A 24957-nucleotide genomic window follows, 5' to 3' on the forward strand; every position below is an offset into this window, starting at 1 on the left:
CCTACCAGCAGGTGGAGACAAATCAAAACTGGACTTAAAACATTTTTGCACTGTTTCCTACCAGAGCTGACTATGCTGTCTAGGGGCTCAGGTTGGCCGGACATATAGTCAACATGTTTTTAACTATACCGTGTCTGATTTGAGACATCACAATTCCAGTTCTCCTGGTGGCTTCTAATGCACTATCTGTAAAGTAGGGGATGAAAGAAATACCTGCCCTGAATCATTATGAATATTCATTTTCATTTAAAAGAAAATAGGAAAGGTGCAAGTCTGCAAGCTGTCCTATGAGGCAGCCTACTGTACTTATTTATCAGCAATTTGGGTGAGCATTTTATTACATTCAGTTACTTCTTCAATCCCCATTGTGACCTCCTGTAATTTCAACTTCTATTAGCAGGTGCCATCTAGTCCTTTCCTACTTCACATCACTAGCACTGTTAGATTTTGGCACATCTTCATTATGATCAGAGATAGAGGTCCTTATATGGTCAGGCTTCGGCTACTACTTAGTCAAGTCATGTAACCTGGATTGTAGGATCTTCTCACTGATGGGGATACTGATTGGTCCCTGGAATACTGTGGGATGTGACTTCAGAAGCGAGAGGCCAGATCCATCTGAGGTGGTCAAATTTACCTCTTTCTCCCTGTACATCGTCCCACTATTTGATGTACTTATACTTGATGCCCCCATTACCATATCTGAGTGCCTCACAATCTTGAGGTGTTTATCCACACACAACCTCTGTTAAAATAGGGATGTGCTATTATCTGGGATTAGGACTCCTCCTTGGGCCATAGGTTTACTTTTAATAACAAGAAAGAGTATAAAAGGGCAGGGATACCAGTCCCAGATAGTCTCCCTGACGCAGCCACACAACAGCAAATGGCCCACTTTCTGTTCTTCTTTCCTTTATTTTGTGTACTCTCATGCTCCATGCTTTACACTGCCAGGGGAATTCTGCTGCTGTGGTAGACTATATTCATCACATACACACACACACACACACACACACACACGAGATCTCAGAGTCCATGTCTTTCTCTCTCTCACGCACACACACACACACACGTGAGGTCTCAGAGTCTGTGACTATGAGGCCTCATAGGCTCAGAGTCTTTCACATTTTTTGTACTTAAGAGATTGGAATTTTTACATGAATTTTTAGGGCAGATTCTCCCCTGATCTGTCTCATATTTAAATGGATTAATTAAGAACAGATAGATGATTGGAAACTAAATTCCACTAGAGCTAGTTTCCCATGGTCTTGGAGACTGCTTCAGCATGAACGCTGACAATTTCCTTCTGAAAATGCTTCTGCTGCACTTTTTCAATGTTTCACTTCCCTTCAAGCAGAATGACTTTGGAGTAATCATCAGACGAGTACTCAGTCACCCAGCCATGGTTAAGTCTAACCACACTGTCTTATGATTTCACCCAGCTCCTGGTTTCATCCGCTGCAGTTTCTACTCTCTGCAAGAGTGATCAGACTTTAGCAATATGTGCAACCTGGTCTTTAGAAGGGCCTTGTTGAATCTATAATGTCTCAAATATGAAGTAACCACTCTGTTTTCTTCTGGGAAATGTAACAGGGATATGTCCAGTTCTAGATTCAGAGCCTCTTATTCTATCATTTTCAGATTCTCATTTTACTACGGGACTATCAGTTTCAGGAACAAGAAAGCCATATCTTCTACGCAAGGAGAATCCAGCAGTGTGCATTGGAGTTTAGCAACTATTATTTATAGTTAATATTTTAACCCAAATGTGCTAGTTGATCTCCAGGCCCATATGAAAACAGAGGCTCAGTACTCTCCTGAGACCAGCAGAAGTGGAAAAGCCACAAAGAAGCTTGTTGCATAACCTAGTATGGGGGCTTAGTGTAGAGCAGCACTGGGATATTTTCCCCCTCTGGCTAAAGTAGCTCTGTAAGGGAACTCAACCGGGGCTCGTCCCTCGGCAGGGTAGTGGGGCACAAATACTGCCTCACTACACCCTCAGCTGGGTTGGGGAATACCCAGGCTATGGCCCAGACCTTCAGGTTGGGTCCCGCAAGCAGTTTGATATAAGCCCAGGCCCTGGGTCAGGGCGGGGCTGCAAACAGTCAGGTGCTCAGGCTCTTAGGCAGGGGCGGAGCAAATAGTTCAGTATAGGCTGTTGCCCAACTGAGATCCGGGGTTGGGCTTTTCTACCACACCGCCTCACTACACCCCCCCCCCCCCCAAGTCTGGCTCCCGTTCATCGGGGCCAGACCCTTCCAACTCTCCCAGGCGGGACAAGAAATCTGCATTTGTGTGGTCCTTACCTGTCCTATGGCGGACAGTAAATGCATAGGGCTGCAGTGCTAGGTACCAACATGCTAGTCTCATATTATTATTTTTCATTTTGGCCAACCACTGAAGCGCGGCGTGGGTGGTGACCAGCATGAACAGGGCCTCAAGGAGGTAGTATCGCAATGCATCACAGGCCCATTTTACTGCCAGACCTCCTTCTCTATCATCGCGTAGTTCCTCTCTTGTGGAAACAACTTCTGACTGAGGTATAAGGTCGGGTGTTCTTCTCCATCCACGTCCTGGGACAGAACAGCCCCAAGTCCTACCTCCGAGGCGTCCGTCTAGAGGATGAACTCTTGGTTAAAGTCGGGGCTATATAGGACGGGCTTGCGGCAGAGACTGTCTTTGAGTGCCTGGAAGGCGTCTGTACACTCTGAGGTCCACACTATACGTTGGGGGCTGTGTTTGGTCAAAAGCCCGGTTAAAGGGGCTGCGATCGACATGAAACTGGGAATAAACCGCTGGTAGTAGCCCAAAAGACCCAGGAACTGGCACACTTGGCGCTTTGTGGTGGATAGTAGGCAGGCTGCCAGGGCCTGAACTTTTCCCATGACGGGTCTCACCTGTCCCCTCCCAATAGTGTATCCTAGATAGATGGTCTCTTGCCATCGAATGTGGCATTTTTTGGATTGGCAGTTAATCCTGCTGCCCGCAGGGACCTCAGGACCACAGCTACCCATTCCAGGTGGTTCTCCCAATGGCAGCTGTAAATAACGACATCGTCCAGGTACGCAGCAGCGTACTTTCGGTGGGATTGAAGGATGCGGTCCATCAGCCATTGAAACGTTGCTGGGGCCCCATGGAGACTGAAGGTCACTCGAGTGAACTGTTACAGGCCCATGGAGGTGGCAAATGCGGTCTTTTCCCGGGATGCAGGGTCGAGTGGGATCTGCCAGTATCCTTTGCTCAGATTGAGGGTGGTGAGAAAGTGAGCCTCTCCTAAGCGGCCCAGCAGTTCGTCGCCCCGAAGCATTGGGTATGCATCGAATTTTGAAATGGCATTGACACATCGGAAGTCAATACAGAACCGCTGTGTGCCATTGGGTTTGGGTACCAGCACTACCGGGCTGCACCACTCGCTTTGCGATGGTTCAATGACCCCCAAGTCTAGCATAGCTTGGACTTCCTCCTCAACAACTTGCTGCATGCGGTGTGGCAAGGGCCTATTCGATTCCCGGATCACCACTCCAGGCTCTGTCTGAATGGCGTGGTGAATGAGGATCGTGTGGCCTGGCTGGGCAATGAAAGTTCTGGGAAATGCCTGCATGAGGCACTGGGTCTGCTTACGTTGCTCCTCGGTCAAGGTTTCTCCAAGATGGGGGGCTGCGGAGTCCTCGATCAGGGGTACTCAGGGGCCCAACTCGGGCTCCGGGGGGGTAGGGGTTAATTAGAAGGCCCTTTCACTCTTGCCAGGGCTTCAGGAGATTAACATGGTACTGCTGAGATTTTTTATGACAGTTAAGCTGGTTAATCTCATAGTTGACCGGTCCAACCTTTTGGACCACCTCATACGGCCCCTGCCAATGGGCTAGTAGTTTTGATTCACTGGAGGGCAGGAGGAGCAGGACCCGATCACCAGGTTTGAAATCGCAGACCCGGGTCTCCCGGTTGTATGTTTGGACCTGAGCTTCTTGAGCCGCCTTCAAGTTCTCCTGAGCTAGAGCTCCCGTCTGAGCGAGGCGTTCTTGAAGCTTGCTCCCATGTCTCCTTCATGAGATCCAGTAGCCTCCTCGGGCGATGTCCATACAATAGCTCGAAAGGGGAAAATTTTGTGGAGGATTGGGGTACTTCATGGATGGGCAGAAGCAAAGGTGGGAGCAGCTGGTCCCAGTGGCATAGGTCCTCTGGGGGAAAATTTGCGTAGCATGTCTTTGAGGGTATGGTTGAACCATTCCACCAAGCCGTCGGTTTGCGAGCAGTAGATGGAGATGCGTAGCTGCTTGATCCCCAGGAGATTGCACACCTGCCATAGCAGCTTGGAGGTGAAGTTGGTGCCTTGGTCAGTAAGTAGTTCCCGGGGTAAGCCCAAGCGGGCAAAGACCTTCATGAGCTCATCAGCGATGGTCTGGCGGTGATGCTCTGTAGAGGGATGGCTTCGGGGAAACGGGTGGCGTAATCCACGTGACCAGCATGTACTGGAACCCAGCCATACTCTTCAGGAGGGGGCCCACCAAGTCCATGGCCACTCGCTCAAATGGTGTTTCTACAATGGGCATGGGAATCAGTGGGGCCTTAGACGTCTGTGAGGGAGCAGCCAGCTGACATTCTGTACAGGAATTACAATAGTTCCTCACCTCCTGGTGCACCCTGGGCCAAAAGAACCATGTCAAAATTAGGGCAAGGGTCTTTTCCTGTCCAAGTGCCCTGCAGCTGGGATTTTGTGGGCAAGTTTCATTACCGCTCGTTGGTGACATTGCGGCACTAGCAGCTGGGTCTGGACCTCTCCGGTATGGGGATCTCAGTCCACCTGATAGAGATGGTCATGGCATAACTCAAAATGGGGCCACACCTTTGCTCAGCATGGATCAATCAGGGTCCCATCAACGACCACTAGCTGCTCATATGCTCGACTAAGGGTAGGGTCTTCCCTTTGGTCCTGGCAGAAATCAATGCTAACCCGAAATTCATCGGCAGACATTGGTGGGGGGTCCTCGGGCTCTCCTCTCTGTCCATTGGAGTCCCTTTCCACCCTCTCCTTTGCGTGGGTCTCAAGGCAGCCTCCTTCCAGTGCTGGAGTGATTTCCGGGCCTTCCACGGCGTTCAAACGAAGGACCCCTGGGAACTCTGGCCAATCACATCCTAGGATCACAGAGTAGGCTAGTCGTGGGGCCAGGCCAACCATCATCAGCCGAATGCTCCCATCCACTGTTAGCTGGACTCGGCGTAGGGCCATACATTGCCATGGATACACTGCAACCGGATGGTCCCCAAGTGGGGGTCCACTGAGAGGCCTAAGCTTTGGTGGATGAAGGTCTGGCCGCAGCCTAAGTCAATCAGGGCCAGGGTTGGGCAATCCTCGACAACTACTGGCACTGTAATCTTGGTGGCCTGTGGCCCTCCGGCATGGTTTTCCTCCGCACAAATGTGCCCGAAACTACAGTCCATCTCGGTGCAGTCCCATTGTAAGTGTCCATATTTCCCACAGGAGAAACAGGGCCCAAGCTCTGGTAGTCCGGGCCGAGCGGATGCTCCCCTGGGGCACCTTGGGGGCTTTGATTGGTCCTTCCGACCACTGTCTCAGGGGCCAGAGGGGCTTGTCGAACCTGCCCCTCTGGACATCGATACCGGGGCTCCTGGCCCTGCAAAGGGTTTCGTAGCTCAATCCAGGCACTCCCCTTTCTCTCTAGGTTGGGGTGGTCAGACCCTCATGGGTGGGCTCAAATAGCCGGTCCCACTGGGGCTTCAGCTGCAAGGAAATCTTCCATTAGGGCTATGGTGGCGGCTAGCGTCGCAGGCCGATGGTGGAGGACCCAGGCCCTTCCTCATGGTGAGAGGATGTGGACAAACTGTTCCAGGATGACTTTCTCAGTGAGCTCATCTGGGGTTCGCCTCTCGGGCTGTAGCCATTGCTTGCATGCCTCCCTCAGCTCCTGGGCCACCAACCGGGGTCGAGCGCCCGTGGTGTAGGTCAGATTCCGGAACCACTGCCGCAAGGTTTTCAGGCTGACATCTAAGGCATCTAGAATCGCCACCTTTACCTGGGTGTAATCCTGTGCGTCCTCCATAGCTAGCTCCCGGTATACAGCTTGGGCAGTTCCGGTCAGATACATGCCAGGAGGGTGGCCCACTGGTTGGGTGCCTACCCTGCGACCTCACCACCCTTTCAAAAGTCATCAAAAAGGCTTCGGGGTCATCCCCCAGTCCCATTTTGGTTAATCGCACCGGCGCAGTGGGCTGTGGTGTCCCGGCCGCATCTCCCGGCTGGGGCTCTGGGAGCCGTGGCAGTGCCACTATCAGCTGCTGTATGCATTGTTGCTGGAACGCTTGGTTCTGCACCCCCCGGTCCCGAACCAGCTGCAGATGCTGGGTCCTCAGTTGCTGGATGAGCTGCTTGTGGGCGGCCTGCTGCTGCTGCTGGAGCTGGGCCGCTTGCTGTCGCTCCTGGCTCTCCGTCAGGAGCTTAAAAAGTCTGGACATATCCATGACTTCTTCAGGGGACCATCCCCGCCCCAGGCCCCTTCTCACAGGGGTCAAGGTCTTGTGCCCACATTCTCCACCATGTGTAAGGGAACTCAGCTGAGGCTAGTCCCTCGGCGGGGTGGTGGGGCACCACACCGCCTCACTACACTCTCAGCTGGGTTGGGGAATACCCAGGCTATGACCCAGACCTTCAGGCTGGGTCCCACAAGCAGTTCAGGATAAGCACAGGCCCTGGGTCAGGGCGGGACAGCAAACAAACAGTCAGATGCTCAGGCTCTCAGGTAGGGGCTGAGAAAATAGTTCAGTATAGGCCCAGGCCCTGGTTTTAGCAACCAGGGGGAGGGGGAAGACTGCCACCCGCAAGGTGGGTGGCAGGGGGGATGCAGGCCCACCCACTCCATTGCATCCCAGCCCGGGGCCGTAGCAGCGGTTGAAGACCCGCTGCTGTGTCAGTGGGGATCCTGGCCACAACACACTGACATTGGCTCGGGCACTGCTGCAGCCAGACTGGGGTCAGCTGCCCCTGGGCTACTTCCTACCTCCCCCTCGTAGGGTATCTGGGTCAGGGTGGTGTCCTCAGAGGGTTCCAGCACCATGGGCACCTCTGGGTAGCTGGTGAGGGGTAGGCTTGGCTGTTCCTCTGGGTAGCTGGCGAGGGGTAGGCTCGGCCACTCCTCTGGGCGTCGGTCAGCGACAGGCATCGGCCGGTCCAGCCAGTCCTTGGGTCAGCTTGCCAAGGTCTCCCAAGCCAGAGCCAGGCCACGGGCATCTGGCCTCTCCGGCTGCTGTTGCCCAACTGAGCTCCGGGGTTGGGCTTTTCTACTTCCTGTCCTGTGCCTTGACCTCTGGGAGGCGGGTGCAGGATCCATTGGCTCCGCCCACTTTGGTGTCTGGGGAGGTTTCTTCCCTCAGTGAGGTGGTAGGGCACTACACCGCCTCACTACAAGCTCCAAAGGCACTGTGTGCTAGCTGAGGTTGCAGAAGCACAGAATACTCCAACTGGCTACATCAAATGTACACAACCCAGAGAAAGCCCCTATACTGGAGAATCTTTAGCAAGGCTAAGTCAACCTCTTTCAGTCCACAGTCCTTACCCCAAAGCACATACTGTCTATGAAATCTAAGTGCATGCATCTTCTGTAGGAAGTTATTCCTGTACAAAGTGGATGTAAAACCTACCAAATAAGAAGAGTAGTATTTTATGCCCACTTTGCACAGGAGTAACTGACCACACAAGATGCAAAGCAATAGAGAATCAGGCCATAAAGACTGAGGAGAGAGTCACCGCAAGAAGAAGGGAGGGGAATAGGATGTTTAAGCATTAATAAGCTATACCATTCTGATATTGCTTAGTCTGTCAGCTACTGTAAAGTATTACAGCTAAGGAACCATCTGGGAGAACAAACAATTGGAAGGATTGAGGGAAGGAGGATTAGGTTACTGACAATAGAACACAGGTGGCTGTATAGATTAGTTATAGCTAGATGGGATGAAGTCATTTAATATTTTAAGTAAGTGATCAGATTGAAAAAACAAAATAGATATCAGGTAGATGGCTATTGGGGCTAAGATTATGTTGGCAGTTTCCCATGTGCACCATGGTAGAAACTGATCTTAAGGAGTGATTTAAGGAGGACACAGTAGCAGATTTACTTACATCCAGTTTAGGGAGGGTGTTGTATATATAAAGAACAGCATGGAAGAAAGCATGAAGGCACTTGTGAAAGAAGTGGACAAAGGAGTGATTGGGGTTGGCATTGTGAATGGAACCAAGGGAGCAGAGGCAATGTAATAAGATGCAAGAGTGGATAAATACGCAGAGGCTAAGAGGTGAAAGGCCTTGGGAAGCCTGGACTTAATCCAGTGGAGAAAGGAGGTCCTGTGGAGAGTCTCACAGAGGGAAGTGACATCGTCAGAACAGGCCAGGAAGATGATCTTAGCATCAACATTTTGAATGGGCCTAAGGGAGGTGAGGGGAGTATCAGGAAGACCATAGAGGAGGATGTTGCAAATACTCAAGCTGGGAAATAAGAAGGGCCTGGATGCAAGTTTTAGTGGTGTGAACACAGAAAACTGGTAAGTGACTCTCAGTGTCAGTGACACAGGAGAAGGGAGAGAGAAGTGTCAGATTTTATGATCGTCTCATCTTTCCCCCTACAACCATGGCTATTACATGAGACTTCTCCTAGCTTATGCAATGAGATGTGTTCTCGTATGAACATGGTGAAAAGAGACATGATTTTTCCCCTGCCTGTAAAATATTTTTGTGCTGTGATACCATCCACTAGGTTATATTGTCGCATTTTATTATTTGGAAGGAGGTTTTTCTTATAATTATTATGATATCATGGTCCTGGCTATAATATTTCATTGATCTGGTATATTTCTAAGTCAATTCTGCTGCTGGCAGGAGGCACTATGTCCTAAGCTAAGGGCTGGTCTACATTTAAAATGCTGCAGCGGCGCCACTGTAGCACTTCAGTGAAAATGCTATCAACTCCAATGGGAGGGGTTTGTCCATTGGCATAGGCAATCCACCTCCCCAAGAGGCGGTAGCTAGGTCTACAGGAGAATTCTCCCATAGCACTGTCTACACTGGGAGTTAGGTCAGTTTAACTGAGTCACTCAGGGAGGTGGATTTTTCACACCCCTGAGGAAATAGTTATACAGACCTAATTTCCTAGTGTAGACTACGCCCAAGTTTTGATCACTTTCCATGTCTGACTAAAGTGGACTATGGGGAGAAGATGGCTAATTACGAATTTACAATAACTGATGCTTTGCCCTGATATTATAGGTAAAGATATTTCTTCTCTATATGGTACAATCCCTAGAAACACATTATGATTTTGTCTATAGGCTTCCAATCAGAAAATGTCCAGTTCCTTATGACTCATTATTGTAAGTTTGTGACAAGTTAGGCTTTGCTGAATATGTTCATTTCCCTGGTTTTGCCAGCAACGTACATCACTTGTCTCTTTCTACATTTTTACATCACACGCATCACTAAGCTATCTGAATCCCTTAGGTCCAAAAGGGAGAAATTAATCTGAATCTCAAGGTGGACAGCAATTAGGATAAAATTGATCATGAAATGAATGATTTCATAGAATCATAGAATATCAGGGTTGGAAGGGACCTCAGGAGGTCATCTAGTCCAACCCCCTGCTCAAAGCAGGACCAATCCCCAACTAAATCATCCCAGCCAGGGCTTTGTCAAGCTTGACCTTAAAAACTTCTAAGGAAGGAGATTCCACCACCTCCCTAGGTAATGCATTCCAGTGTTTCACCACCCTCCTAGTGAAAAAGTTTTCTGATTCTAAGGAAAGGAAGGCGTGGGAACAGCAGAATAAGGAAAATTGAAAAAAGCAGACTTTACAAACTCAGAGAACTGGTAGGTAAGGTCCCATGGGAAGAACCTCTAAGGAAAAAAGGAGTTCAGGAGAGCTGGCAATCTTTCAAGGAGACTATATTAAAGGCACAAATGCAAACTATCCTGATGCCAAAGAAAGACAGGAAGAATAGTAAGAGGCTAATATGACTCCACCAGGAGCTCTTTAATGATTGGATCAGCATTCATGTCACATTCCCCATCAGTAGCCAGCCCAGGCCGAGGAAGCTAATGAACCAACCAGTGGACCAAATTAGGTGATGAATCCTGGTCACATGCCACCTGAGGCATGTTTCACATATGCTAAGAAGAAGAAAGGCCTGAAAAATAAAAAAAAAAGAATCCTACAAAAAGTGCAAAAATGGATGAATTATTAAGGAGGAGGACAAAAGAATAGCACAAGCATGTAGGGATAAAATCAGAAAGGCTAAGGCACAAAATCAGTTAAACCTAACAAGGGACAGAAAAGGCAATTAGAAGAGTGTCTTTAAATCATTAGGAGCAAGAGAAAGACGAAAGAAAGTGTAGGTCCTCTGCTTAGCAGGGAAGGAGAGCTAATAACTGATGATATCAAGAAGGCTGAGATATTTAATGCCTACTTTGCTTCCCTCTTCACTAAAAAGGTTAATGTGTGACCAGATACTAAAACACAACTTATATTACTTATATTAACTGCAAAGGGAAAGGAATGCAAGCCAAAATAAGGAAAGAGCAGGTTAAAGAATATTCTGATAAACTGAATGTATTCAAGTTGGCAGGGCCTGATGAAATTCATCCTAGGGTACCTAAGGAACTAGCTGCACCAATCTTGGAACCAATAACAATTATCTTTGAGAACACTTGGAGAACAGGTGAGCACTGGAAAAGGGCAAGCCTAGTACCTATCTTTAAGGGGGGAACAGAGAGGACCCAGGTAATTATAGACCAATCACCCTAAATTTGATATGTGGAAAGATACTACAACAAATGATTAAATAATCAATCTGTAAGAACCTTGAGGATAATAGGATTATAAAGAATAGCCAGCATGGATTTGTTAAGAACAAATCAGGCCAATCCAACCTAATTTCCTTCTTTGACAGGATTGCTAGCCTAGTTGGTAAGGGGAAGCAGTAGATGTGTAAGTAAAGCTTTTGACTTGGTCCCCAATGACATTCTCATAAGCAACCTAGGGAAATGTTGTCTCAGTGCAATTACTATATGGTGGGCACATAACTGCTTGAAAGACCATATTCAAAAAGTAGTTATCAATGGTTCACTGTCAAACTGGGAGGGTGCATCTAGTGGGGTTCTGCAGCAGTCAGTCCTGGGTCCAGTACTATTCAATGTTTTCATTAATTACTTGGATAACAAAGTTGAGAGTATACTTATAAAATTTGCAGATGACACCAAGCTGGGAGGGGATGCAAGCACTTTGAAAGACAGAATTAGAATTGAAAGTGACCTTGACGAACTGGAGAATTGGTTTGAAATTAACAAGATGAAATTCAATGAAGACAAGTGCAAAGTACTTCACTTAGGAAGGAAAAATCAAATGCAAAACCACAAAATGGGGAATAACTGGGTAGGTGGTAGCACTGCTAAAAAGATCTGGAAGTTATAATTAATCACAAATTGAATATGAATCAGTGTGATGTAGTAACGAAAGAGGCTAAAATAATTCTGGGGTGTATTAACAGGAGTGGTGTTTGTTGGACAAGGGTGATAACTGTGCCACTGAACGCAGCACTAGTGAGGCCCCAGCTGGAGTCATGCGTGCAATTGTGGTTGCACACTTTAGGAAAGAGGTGGACAAACTGGATAGAGTTCAGAGGAGAGCAAAAAACATGATAAGAGGTTTAGAAAACCTAAACTACGAGGAAAGGTTAAAAAAACTGGCCATGTTTAGTCTTGAGAAAAAACTCAGGGGGGACGTAAGTACAGTCTTCAAATATGTTCAGGGCTGTTATAAAGAGGACTGTGATCAATTGTTCTCCAGGTCCCCTGAAGATGGGACAAGAAATAATGGTCTTAATCTGCAGCAAGGGAGATTTAGGTTAGCTATTAGGAAAAACTATCTAACTTTAAGGCTCATTAAGCACAGGAATAGGTTTCCAAGGGAGGCTATGGAATTGCGGTCACTGGATGCTTTTACGAACAGGTTGGACAAACAACTGTCAGGGATGGTCTCTAGGTTTCCTTGGTCCTGTCTCAGCACAGGGGGCTGGACTTAATGGCTTCAAGGTCCCTTCCAGCCTTATATTTCTGATTCTATGACATTTCAGCAGGAAGTCCCATAACTGGTGAGATAAAGCATGTAAGTATCTGTCCAGAATTTTCAGTTAAAATTGGCAGAATCAGCTTTGAAGGGCACCTTCCTGAATCAAGTGCTTTTGCTTTTAAGATTAGCGTTCATAGTCTAATCATGCTACACTTAATTTAATTCACTTTGCTGTGAACTCATTAAATTCTTTTCTTTTAGATAGAAACCCTACCATGGCTTGGCAAGGGAACAGGAAACCTGTGCTCACTACTACAGAGTTCTGAATGCACTTGGCTCATTTAACCTGACAGAGTGATGGGTATTGCAGCAAATTACAGCACATCTCCTTTACATTCCTATGCTGAATCACTTTTTGCTTTACACTTAAAGAGTTGAATTTACTCACAGTTGAATTTACTAAACATATAGGGAGAGAAAAAGAGACTCTGATTCCAGGTTGGGCATTAGTGTCTTGGATAAATTGTTTTGTGTTATATATTTAGAAATCCAATAACATATATATATTTGATCATAAATCTCCAGGGATACTTTCATCCAATTTTAATTACTTAGAGTCGAGCCTTAAGTTAATAAGGTCCGTAAGAGGTTTTTCTCAAGTCATTATTATCATCTGAGTCTTCTACAGTATGCTGAATAGAGAGCGAGGACCTCAGGGTGTGTCCTTCACCCACCTAGTGTCAAATTTGTGAATATACACTTGCAAAACCCTCAAAATTTGCTTTACAAAAGTCTCAAAATTTGCTTTGCAAGAATATTTATTCTAGCAGCGCTCAGCTGCCAAAATGTTCATGTGAAATGATTGTAAATACAGTTCAGTAACATTCACATTTTAATTAAAATAAATGCTTGTGGACAATTATTTTCTCTCATTATTTGCTCAATAATTCTTGTGACTTTCAAAAACATTCACCACCTTTGAGGTCAAAATTTCCTATATTTGCATTCTTCCTCAAAATGCATTTTAGGAAAATTTGAGCTAATCCCTTTATCCATTTTTGAGTTATGGTGCAGTGGAAAAAATATACTTGTCACTTAAAAATTCTAACACTTGTCTATTTGAGCAGAGCTACAGTAAGAAACAGCTGAAGTTTCAACCTAACATTTGGCATAACTATAGACTTCTTTGAGGAATAGTATTTGATTGGTTGTGGGGGGGGATGGTTTTGATTACATAAAAATTAAGAACATTGAAACTATGCACTGAGCAAGTGCATGAGATTCATTCATTAGGCACTCATTCCAAGACTTCAAATTTTAAGCCATGTCTACACCTACACCTGTATCAATATAGCTGTGCTGCTGTAAAAGTGCTCATGTAGCCGCGTTATGCCGATGGGAGAGAACTCTCCCATTGACATAATAAAAACAGCTCAACGAGAGGTGGTAGCTGTGTCTGCAGGAGAGATTCTCCCACTGACACTGCTGTGCACACGAGCGCTTATGCCCGCAAAACTTATGTCGCTATGGGGTGTTTTTTCCACACCCCTGAGTGACAAAAGTTTTGCCAACCTAAGTGCTAGTGTAGGCATAGCCTCAGTATGTGGCTGTATGGTTTTATTATAGTAATATGGGCCCAATCCTGAAGTTCTTATTCAAGCAAAACTCAGTAAGAGTCAATGTAACTTTTGCTTATATAAAAATTTAACAGAGAAACTTAGTCTTAAAGGACAGAATTCTGCAAAACATTGTAGGTTTAGTATCTTCCCAGGTGATAAAGCTGGCAGCATTTTATAATTATTTACAAATATGGTTGCAGAATATTGTCAACAGTAGCTTTAACCCTCAATACTATCTACCTTAAACATTTTAATTTTTATGACTCTTCTATATTCTCCTGTATGAGTTTTTATTGTGTGCAAGTATTAAAGGTACCATGTACAACTCTCATAAATTACAAAAAATAATTTGAAAATAAAACCTAGCTACAGAAACATGCCTTCCCCAAAGCAAGAAAAATAATGAAAAGATTCCATAGTATTCTGTACAAAAAGCAAATATTGTTCTAAGTGTTTGCATGCAAATGATTAAACATCAGAGTATTAAACTTTTCACACAAAAACGTGAACTGCCATTGAACAAAAGACTCTAAAGAGAAGTAGAAACATTTTTCAGTTGCATGACAATGCAAGCAGGAATTAGTACTTTTTATAAATTCTGATGTGTGCTTCCTGTTCCAGTTTGTTTAGTCACAAGTACTGAATTAGATTTCTGTTGGCTGATTGCATTTACTATAAACAGGTTTTGTGCTTTGTTTAAATACATCAGGCTACTTAATCCTTGCATAGGCAGGTAAGGTAAAGGGGCTGGGAAGGGAAAGTTTACTCTCTGGCATCGCTGTTTCTTTTGAGGTTAAACAACAATTGTCAGAGAGATCACAGAGAGGTTAAAGGAGGGCTTGGCTGTTGTTTCTAAAGCTAGTTTCTCTTTTGTTCCTTTTCTAGAAACTAGATGTAACTTCAGGTCAGAAGGGGTTGAAATGCGTCACTTCTTTAACAAGCACAACCCCTGTATTGATGAAACTGGATCAGAAAAGCTTGTGGGTTTCTCCTAGTGCAATACCTTCCTGTACTAATTCAAGCCATGCTATGCCTCAGGTGAGTTTTATTGATTTGTTTTCCCTTTAAATCTACATCTATATATTGAAAGCCTACATTGTTTAATAGCAGGGGGAAGGAAACCCATGATTTAACATCTTGTTCCTTAAACACTTTGTGCAGAGATAAAGCAGGTGGCTCAGCAAATAGATGGTTCCATTTTAGTGTGGAGGATATAGTCTCCCTCTCTGATATTCACATTGGAACTCTACCTTTTAAAAAAAAATACAAACATGGGGTGTCAAACAATACTTACAACTGTTTCCAAGTGTCTCTCTCATGCCAACCTTTACATCTCTTTAGGTTATCCTTTCCCCCTCCAAGCCCCGATTTTATTTTTTTTAAAAAGCAAAGGTATCTGCACTCCTAAAACAACAGGAATGCTGCGCTGGCCTTGAGCCAGCAAAAGCTCAGTGAACAGGATAAAATTTCAGTTCAGATTTACGGGAAGTTGCTGGTGTTGGGAGTAAAAATCTGGTTTGGTGAGTTTAAGGGCAGGGAGTATACAAGAGACAACCTTGCTACTGTGAGCAGTGAGAACAAGAGAGAGGGAAGAAAAAAAGAACAGAGATGAGACACTTAACATTTTCCTCTCACAGTCACAGTGTGTGCTCCTGAGTCCTGAGATATCACAGGCTTTTCCAAGCCAGTAGGCAGAAACTAGGCTCTGGTAGGGCAATATCTTAGCTTAACTTTCATGCTTTATGTCTACTCAGGAATTTAGTCTAAAAGAGTGCTTTCTGATTAGCACTCCTGTTTAGTACTTTGGAATGTGCAGCTTAGGTTAGTGAGAATCAAGGGTTTTAGCTTAGCTGGTATTACTAATTACAAGTTTCTCCGTATGCATTTCAGTGTTCAGAAAGTCTAAACAGGCAGAGAGTGAAAGGAGGGGTTAAACAGCATTGGAGGGAGTTGCTCAACACTCCTCTTTTAGCAGAACATTAGAAAAAGTAAGAAGATGCATTGCTGCTGAGAAACTCTTTCTTCTCTGTGAATGGTGCTTAAATGTAGAGACTGTCTTCAGAAACACAATACAGGTAGGTGAATTTTTGTGATCACTGTGCTATCCCTGTGTCCTTACTGCAGGGTTTATTCTGTTGTGATTGTTTTAAGAACATGGTGGGACGTAAGTTATTTTTGAAAAAGTGTTTTAAATAATTTCTGTAAAAAACAGAAACAAAACCACAAGTTGAACTAAGTTTTGATAAATCCTTTCAAGTGATTGAGCAATGGACTGGATTCTTTCTTTAAAAACTTCTAAAATTAGAGAGGAAAGGAGAAATATCAACTAAGAGAAGACTGAAAAGTGATTTCTGGTACATACACTATTTCAGAAGTTAAGTTTAAAAGATTATGTACATCTTCATATCAAACAAATTATAACACACCAGTATCTTCTTATCTGATGTGTTAAATAGTGTTGAAGTAAATATGTTTGTGTTTTTTTTTTTTAGTTAAAATCATAGCCTGTGCAGAACATATAGTGGTGACATAATTCTGATGGATGACTAATTACAAATTAACAGGGCAGCTGGTTGGGATCTCTGATTAGAGACATTAAAATGAAGAGAACAAGACTTTTCTAATGGCTATTTAAAATAAAATATATTATGGTAGATCTCACCTTTATATGCCTTCAGTTAGATTTTTGTGCGCTTAGATGAAGATTGTTGGGGTATGTCTCTCTCTTTCTATGCATGTAAAAAGAAACAGTTTGTTTTATAAATTAAAATTATACAGTTCATTTCCCATTGAGGCTTTAAAATAAAGATTGGAGCTAAAGTCACAGAATTTTAAAAGTTGGATATAGCAAAACAAAATATTAGAGTTTGAAATCTGCCTTAAGTTCCACCCAGCTGAGGTCACAGTGCAAAACTTGGCCCCAGGGGCTAGTTTGAATCTAATAGTGGTGTCTTTATGAGCCTTCCAGATTTATGTAATAATAATTTGGACAATCTTGCAATATTTCTTAACAAGTCTAATGCTGAGTTCACATGATGGTAAGGGGGAGAAAAGAAAAAAACATACATCAGGCTGTTGCAACAACTATTGCCCGAGAGATGTGCAACATTATATATTAAACATCTCCAAGTACTGCAGGTGCCAGATCATAAAGGTAAAAGATCACTTGTGGTATTAAGCAGAGCCTGGTATAAAATTGGAAAACTGAAGTCAATATGCACTCTTGAGAAAGGAAAATAAGATAACACCAGAAATATACTGCTATTTGGAGTTTATCTAACAAAGATTCCTGTTTAAATTACTAACAAGGCTAAAAATCAAACTATACAGTCAAAATAACATTAGAGTCTGAAAAATAAATTAGGGGAAACCATTTTGCTTGTATTCTCAGTTTCTCTCCCACTCTTATATTCCGTCACTGGCCCAAGTTCTTCTTTCATTCATGTTTTACCGCAATGAAGTAACTTCATTGACTTCAATGTAGCTATTCCTGATTTACAATCTGTCTGAGATGAGAATTGGGCCCTCTCTCTTCCTCATATATCTTGGGATTTCAGACACTCACAACAAGGCAGGCTAGCTTTGGGATATAAATATGACTCCTAATAATATCTGTACTTTAATGTTCCAGTCCAGTCTGAAAAATCAATGTTTGATTAAAAAAATTAAAGGAATGTGTTGTACATCAGCAAAGTATTCAAAAAAAAAAGCTAAACACTTTTGGATAAGAGTACTTATTTTAAGCAGCTAAGATGGCAAATGGTTACGGGAATATTGTTTCAAGAGAAATTTTATCTAAGGGCCTGAGCCTGCCAGGAGGTCCATGTATGGAGCCCCGTTGATTACTGCAAGACTTTTCATAAGTGCAGGAGTCCACCCGCATGGAGATTACTGCAGGATCAGGGTTTAAGTCTGTGGCCAATAGCCATCCATATCTCTAATGTTTGGTGTTATAATTTGCTGTTCTACACATTGTACAGAAGTTGTATTATACTGATTTAGTCATCACCATCATATGGTAGAAGCCTGTCTGTGAAAGGTGTATAAGTGTCTGATATCAGGGAAATTCATACGACTGCGTTCATTAGGATTTTTTAAATGTCTGCTGTACTTTCTCTCTCTGTTAACTCAAAGCAGGTGCTCAGATCTAGTTTGAGCTGGTTGTCAATGTAAATATCTAATAACAAAATTTAGATAGCACACTATTTAGAGTTGAACACTATTAAGGCTATTCTGAGCAAACATACACGTGCTCATATTAGTTTAGAATAATGAGTTATGTATGTATTTTCCTGGACTCTGGCAATTGTTATATTACACTCCTCTGAATGTATAATTTCATCTCCCACTTTTATAAAATTCAAACTGTTTCTCTGAGTATGCATGATGAGTTATCAAATTAAGAATGATCCAAATTACTAAGAAGTATACTAAAAGTATCTGTGTTACTACTGACAAACAATAGTAAAGACTTAAGGGCCAAATCCTGTTCCTACTGAACACAGTGGGAGTATTTCTATTGATTTCTATGGGACCAAGGAGAAGGATTTGGCCCTTAGTGAGGAAATACATCTGCCAGGCTTTAATAGTTAATTTTGTATACCGATAGTTATGCATGAAGATTGTCTTTCTCTCTTTAAGGACATTTACATCTCAATATTAGAGATGAGTATAAAGCAAAAGCCCTAATCTGAATACCCCGCGACCTAAATTATACTCGGGTCACTTGAAACTGTGTTCCCATCTATCATTTTTCAATTTTCATGCTTCTAAAACTGACCAGTGCACTCTACACACTTGTAGTAAGGTTTCAGAGTAGCAGTCGTGTTAGTCTGTATTCGCAAAAAGAAAAGGAGTACTTTGTGGCACCTTAGAGACTAACAAATTTATTTGAGCATAAGCTTTCGTGAGCTACAGCTCACTTCATCAGATGCATTCGGAATACCGAATGCATCCGATGAAGTGAGCTGTAGCTCATGAAAGCTTATGCTCAAATAAATTTGTTAGTCTCTAAGGTGCCACAAGTACACCTTTACTTGTAGTAAGGACACTGCTCTTTATCTTTCCCAGTAAGAGAATATTTCTTTTTTGTTGTTGTTTTTTTAAATAACATGGTTCTGAGTACACCTAGCTCCTGCCAAGATCAGGCACATCTTCTCAGTATCCTTGTCAAGACAATGTAGGCTTTGTATAGTTAAGACTTGCAAGGGTTTTGGTGACACAGTAAACTCAATAGAGCACAACAACTTCTTATTAACTGCAAAGTCAACAGACAGCCTCATGTTTGGGGGATTTTTTGTTTTTCTTTTTACATTTTATCTGCTGAAAATCATAGAGGAACTCTCTCAGCAGAGAGGACTTTTTTTAGGATATACTTTTCACAAGATAACATTAAGACTGTAATTTTTTTTAACCTAGTTAAGTTGCAGAAGATTTGAGAGGTGGTACAGGCAAAGGTGGGATATTTTGGAGAATGAAGGAGCAAGATAAACTACAAATGCATCAGACATATTTCAAATAGAATATTAAAGAGCCATTCAGATAGTAATAATTTTCAATCACTAACTAAGGTTGCCAACTTTCTAATCACACAAAACTGAACACCCCAGTCCTGCCCAGCCCCTTCCCCAAGGTCCCGCCCCACCCTGCCCCTTCTCTGAGACTCTGCCCCCTGTTCGCTCCATCCCCCCTCCCTCCATCACTCGCTCTCCCCCACCCTCACTCACTTTCACCGGGCTGGGGCATGGTTAGGGTGCGGGAGAGGCTGAGATTCTTGCAGGAGGTGCGGGCTCTGGGCTGAGGCTGGGGATGAGGAGTTTGAGATTCAGGAGAGAGTACTGAGAGGGAAGGGGGTTGAGGTGTGGGGGGTTCTGGGCTGGGAGTGTGGGTTCTGGGTGGGAACAGAAATGAGGGGTTCAGGGTACGGGAGAGGGCTCTGGGCTGGGGCAGGGGATTGGGGTGTGGGGCGGTGAGGGCTCTGGCTGGGGGAGTGGGCTCTGGGTGGACCTGGGGATGAGGGGTTTGGGGTGCAGGAGAAGACTCCGGGCTGGGGCAGGGGTCCCAGTAGCCCTTATCGTGGCTCCCTGGAAGTGGCTGCCAGGTCCCTTCGGCCCCTAGGTGCAAGGGCAGCCAGTGAGGGTCTGCACAGTGCCCTTTTGCCCGCAGCTCCCATTGGTCGCGGTTCCTGACCATTGGGAGCTGCTTAGCCAGCACTCGGGGCACGGGCAGCGCACAGAGCCTTCCTGGCCGCCCCTGCACTTAGGGGTCACAGAGTCCCGGTGGCCACTTTCAGGAGCTGTGTGGAGCCAGGACTGTGCTGCGGACTGGACTTTTAACGGCCCAGCTGGCAGTGCCTACCGGAGCCTCCAGGGTCCCTTTTCGCCCAGGCGTTCCAGTCGAAAACCGGACACCTGGCAACCCTATCACTAACAAACTGGGCTGGATTTAACTAACAACCCAGAGGCAGAAAGCTCTGTATCCTATTTACCAAGCCCTGGAGTCATCTAGTCCCTCAACAGGATTTACTTTGTTGAAGCACCATCCCTATTGTAATGCATCTTACAGAATGAATGAGAAGAACTCCATGTACAGACCATAGAACTAAAAAAGTTAAGGATCAAGTTTAGCTTTTTCCCATCTTATGCAAACAATGTGGGCCTGATCACTCTCTCGTTTACACTGGTGTAAATTAGTAATAACTCCACTGAAGTCAGTCTACTGTACTGGTGCAAAACCTGTGTAAATGAGGAGGAGTATAAGCACTAAGTAGGAAGTAGAATGACTTGCTTCATCCAAGACAGGTTTAGGTTTGTCTGTGTGTAAAAAGTAACAGCCAGCTTGGATAAATCACTGTATAAATATCAAATTATCAGGGTCAATCACAAGGCACTTCATAGAAATTTACTGAGATACAAAGGGATAATAGAATACAGCTACCTCTGGAATGGAAAATATCACCCATTTTACACCATCAATTACTTTTTTTTTTAAAGAGGGTAAATGAAACTGTAGACAGACTCCAGTTACCCAAGCTCAGACTAGGCCCAGATGCCAGGGTTAATACATCCACTCTTGTGAAAAATGCCAAGGCATCTTTAATGACCACAAGATTTCCCCCCAACTAGCATTTTCTGAAACCTTGAAAAAGCCATTTCCATTTAGGCCTGCAGTAAACCTTTATACATGCCTGGACGAGTATGTTTAGTTAAAGACTGCAGAGTAGACCAACAATCTTGTGATTACTTATTAGCACTGTGTAAAACACTGAAATTTTAATTCAGAGAGGATTAGACGTATTTTGTTGTTCGTATCCTGTGAGTATCACTTTGAGTTCCAGATTCAAAGCAAAACTCAGCCAAAACCCTGGGATTTAAGGTCTTTGTTAGAGGTGAATCTGCACTATGTAGAGTACAGCATATAGTACAGAATTGCTGGCTGCTCTTGTCCCTTTGTTTGCTCCCCCATCTTTCTGTATGTATCCACCTGTTGCCTCTTTTCTTATACTTAGTTTGTAAGCTCCTTGGACAGGGACCGTCTGTGTTTGGACAGTTCTTAGTACATTAGGGTCTTAGTCTATGACTGGGGGTCCCAGGCACTACTATCTCAACACAAGTAATAATGGGCTGGGTTTTAATAAATGAGATGGGCTAAAGAGCCATTTTAATTTTTATTTTTATTAGAGATGGTTCAGATCTGGGTTCTATTTTATCCAAAATGCCAAGATTTGGATGGAAGGGGGAAGTCTGATAAAAGGTTCTGATTTTTGGCCTCTCTCCAGTCCTGTGGGCCTGGGCTTCAGGTCTCCATATGCAATATGCATCCATAAAGAATCTGAAAACAGGAACCATTTTTTTGTTCCTTCCAAATACTCTAATTCATCTCTCTGCTTTTAGTGCATATTTCCCTCCCATGTCTTATCCGTTTGCCATGTTGTAGTTGAGTGTGTAATGAGACAAACTACTTATGATGATGTTACACTTCCCTATTTCCAGATCAAAGTATGATCTTTTGCAAAAATCTGGAAGCTAATTCTACCAACACTTCATTTTTAAACCTGTCCTGTGTTATGCATTAACAATACACAAAGCACATCAATTTATTAATATTTATTTAGAATTAACAATTGTCTAGAAGGTAACTGCCAGCACACAATTGTTGTATTTTCAATCTTGGTATTTTTGAAGTTTTTCCCAACTCCAACCACAGCTGAAAGAATTCCCTCTGAAGTGACACTCTAACTTTTCTGTATGTTATGTATACACAATAGGTTTTAAATCAGTAACTGAATAAAAGAGAAGAGAGGAATGGATGGTCCAGTAGTTGGAGCACATGCTTTAGACCTGGGAAACCTGGGCTCAAGTCTCTGCTCCACAACAGACTTCCACTGTGATCTTAGGCAAATCACTTAGGGTACGCCTACACTGGAATTTAAAGATCTGCAACTTGCTAAGGGGCTGTTAAATTGCAATGTAGATGTTCGAGCTTGGGCTGGGTCCCAGAGCTTGGGCTGCAGCCTGAGCCAGAATGTCTACACTGCAATTAAACAGTCTCGCAACCTGAGCCCCATGAGCCTGAGTCAGGTGGCATGGCCCAGACATGGGTGTCTACTTGACGTGGAGACATACCCTTATTGTCTCTGTGCCTCAGTTCCCCATTTGTAAAGTGGGGATCATAGAACTTCCATACTTCACAAGCATGTTGTGATGATAAATACATTAAAGATTGTGAGGTGCTCAGAAATGATGGTAATGAGGGCCATATAAGCATCTAAGATAGATAAAAAGCTCCACATAAACATTTATACCACAGGTGGTGACGATACCCATGTGATAAACTGCATTTATCTTGTATCTTTCTGTGGCTCTTCAGCACTATATGCCCCCTCATCTCTCTCTGCCAAGACTACTTCTAACAGTCCAAATCTCTGAGCAACTTTCAGACACCTTTAAAAATGTTAATTTTAAAATGTTAATATTTAAAGATGGTTTCCTTCTTTCCCCAAAACATGGGATCCCTCCTTTCCCCCCAAATTACACTGCTCTGAGATTTAGGATGGGCAATGTTAAGTCCTAGACCAGTGACTGATAAAAGGTCCAATGTCTCCTGCACTGTGAAGTGACAAATGGGTGTTTTATACTAGTGGTTCTCAAAGTGTGGTGTTTGGATGACTAGTGGTCACCTGAACATTTGCCAGCTAGTCTCCTCCTTGTTCCAACCTTCTCAGTTCCATTAAAAGAGAACTAAAAGACATTAAATAATTTCCCAATATTACTTTGCCATACAAGCACTTGTTGCTATTGCCAAATGCATGTTATGTCATTACAAACTTGAGGGTAAATGGTATAAACAGTTGAGAATGGGTTGGGTGGTCCTCCAGGAGGCAATGGTCTTGAATCTCCTCTACAGTTACACCTGCCTAAAGTGAGTGTTAAACACTACCACCTGGGTGGGAGAGTGGAGAATTCTGATTTGGTAATTTTGAAAAACCTTGCATGGTGACAGGTTTCAGAGTGGTAGCCGTGTTAGTCTGTATCAGCAAAAACAACGAGGAGTCCTTATGGAACCTTAGAGACTAACAAAATGTATTTGGCCATAAGCTTTGGTGGGCTAAAACCCACTTCATCAAATGCACGGAGTTAAAAATACAGTAAGCCGTACATATATTACAGCACATGAAAAGATGGGAGTTGCCTTACCAAGTGGGGGCTCAGTGCTAACGGGGCTTGATAGAGATCCTGTTGGTGTTTGTCTCTGTCTGACGGATTGGAGCAAATGCTCCACACAAGAGATCCACTTCCTGGACACTACAGTGCAAATAAGTGATGGTCATATAAACACCACTCTATACCAGAAACCTACTGACCACTATACTTACCTACGTTACTCCGGCTTTCATCCAGACCACATCACATGATCCATTGTCTACAGCCAAGCTCTAAGATACAACCGCATTTGCTCCAGTCCCTCAGACAGAAACAAACATCTACAGTATCTTAATCAGGCCTCGTTAGCATTGACCCCCCACTTGGTAAGGCAACTCCCATCTTTTCATGTGCTGTAATATATATACTGCTTACTGTATTTTTCGCTCCATGCATCTGATGAAATGGGTTTTGGCCCACGAAATCTTATGCCCAAATACATTTGTTAGTCTCTAAGGTACCACAAGGACTCCTCGTTGTTTTTGTAAAACCTGATGCCTACCTTTGGAGAGGATCTGGGAATCCCCATTTTACTTTACTTGTTTCTAGACCTGACAAATCATGGGACTTCAAAATTGTGTCCTCATGATTTTTAGAAAAGCCATTTTGAAATATATCATTTCCAGCTTTTTTCTGAGAGCCGTATAGTTGGGCCCCTATAACGGAGGGTTGGTCTACACTAGAAACTTAGATCAACCCAGCTACATCCACATCACTGAGTGATGTAGTTAAGCTGATCTAACCCCCAAAGTAGAGAGCTCTAGGTTGACGGAAGAATTCTTCCATAGACCTAGCTACTGCCTCTCGGGGAGGTGGATTTACTACAATGACGGGAGAACCCCTACCATTACCATAGTAAGTGTCTGTCTACACCAGGGGTGGGCAAATTTTTGGCTGAGGGGCCACCTTGGGGTTGCAAAAGTGTACAGGTAGGGAAGGCTGTGCCTCCCCAAACAGCCTGGCCCTGCCCCCTATCCGACCCCTCCCACTTCCCATCCCCCTCAGAACCCCCGACCCATCCAACCTCCTGCTCCTTGTCCCCTGACCGCCCCCTCCCGGGACCCCCAGCCCCTATCCAACCCCCCCTGCTCCCTGTCCCCTAGCTGTCCCAACCCCTATCCACACCCCTGCCCCCTGACAGGCCCCCTGGGACTCCCACGCCTTTCCAACCCCTCCTGTTCCCCGGAACCCTCCAGACCTGGCCCCTTTACCATGCTGCTCAGAGCAACATGTCTGGCAGCCATGCTGCCCAGTCAGAGCCAGACACGCTGCTGCGCTGCCCTGCAGGAGCGTGCAGCCCTGCTGCCCAGAGCGCTGGCGTGGCTATGGGGGAGGTGAGACAGCGGGGGAGGGGCCAGGGCTAGCCTCTGTGGTTGGGAGCTCAAGGGCCAGGCAGGATGGTCCCGCAGGCCAAATGTGGCCCACGGGCCATAGTTTGCCCACCTCTGGTCTATACTGAAGCACTACAGCGGAGCAGCTGCAGTTATGCTACTGTAGCATTTTAAGGGTAGACATAGCCTAAGGCATCTGTCTCTAAAGACAGCTGGATATAAAAAGTGATACCAATAAATG

At 44.5% G+C, this 24957-nt stretch overlaps 1 protein-coding gene across 4 annotated transcripts in view; it reads left to right on the plus strand.

Moving 5' to 3' along the window:
* Window positions 1-14365: 14365 nt before the first annotated feature.
* Window positions 14366-24957, plus strand: part of RBM47 (RNA binding motif protein 47) — a 112050-nt gene continuing 101458 nt past the window's right edge. For 2 of the 4 annotated variants that reach the window (XM_038401022.2, XM_043513933.1), the window contains exon 1: window positions 14574-14722. In XM_038401022.2, the coding sequence (XP_038256950.1) occupies window positions 14709-14722 (14 nt within the window). In that variant the 5' untranslated portion in view covers window positions 14574-14708. Of the gene's footprint in view, window positions 14418-14569; window positions 14723-15574; window positions 15760-24957 lie in introns of those variants that run through there. The other 2 variants (XM_038401021.2, XM_038401023.2) reach the window with 2 other exon arrangements.

Source organism: Dermochelys coriacea, chromosome 4 (assembly GCF_009764565.3).
Source record: "Dermochelys coriacea isolate rDerCor1 chromosome 4, rDerCor1.pri.v4, whole genome shotgun sequence".
NCBI lineage: Eukaryota > Metazoa > Chordata > Testudines > Dermochelyidae > Dermochelys > Dermochelys coriacea.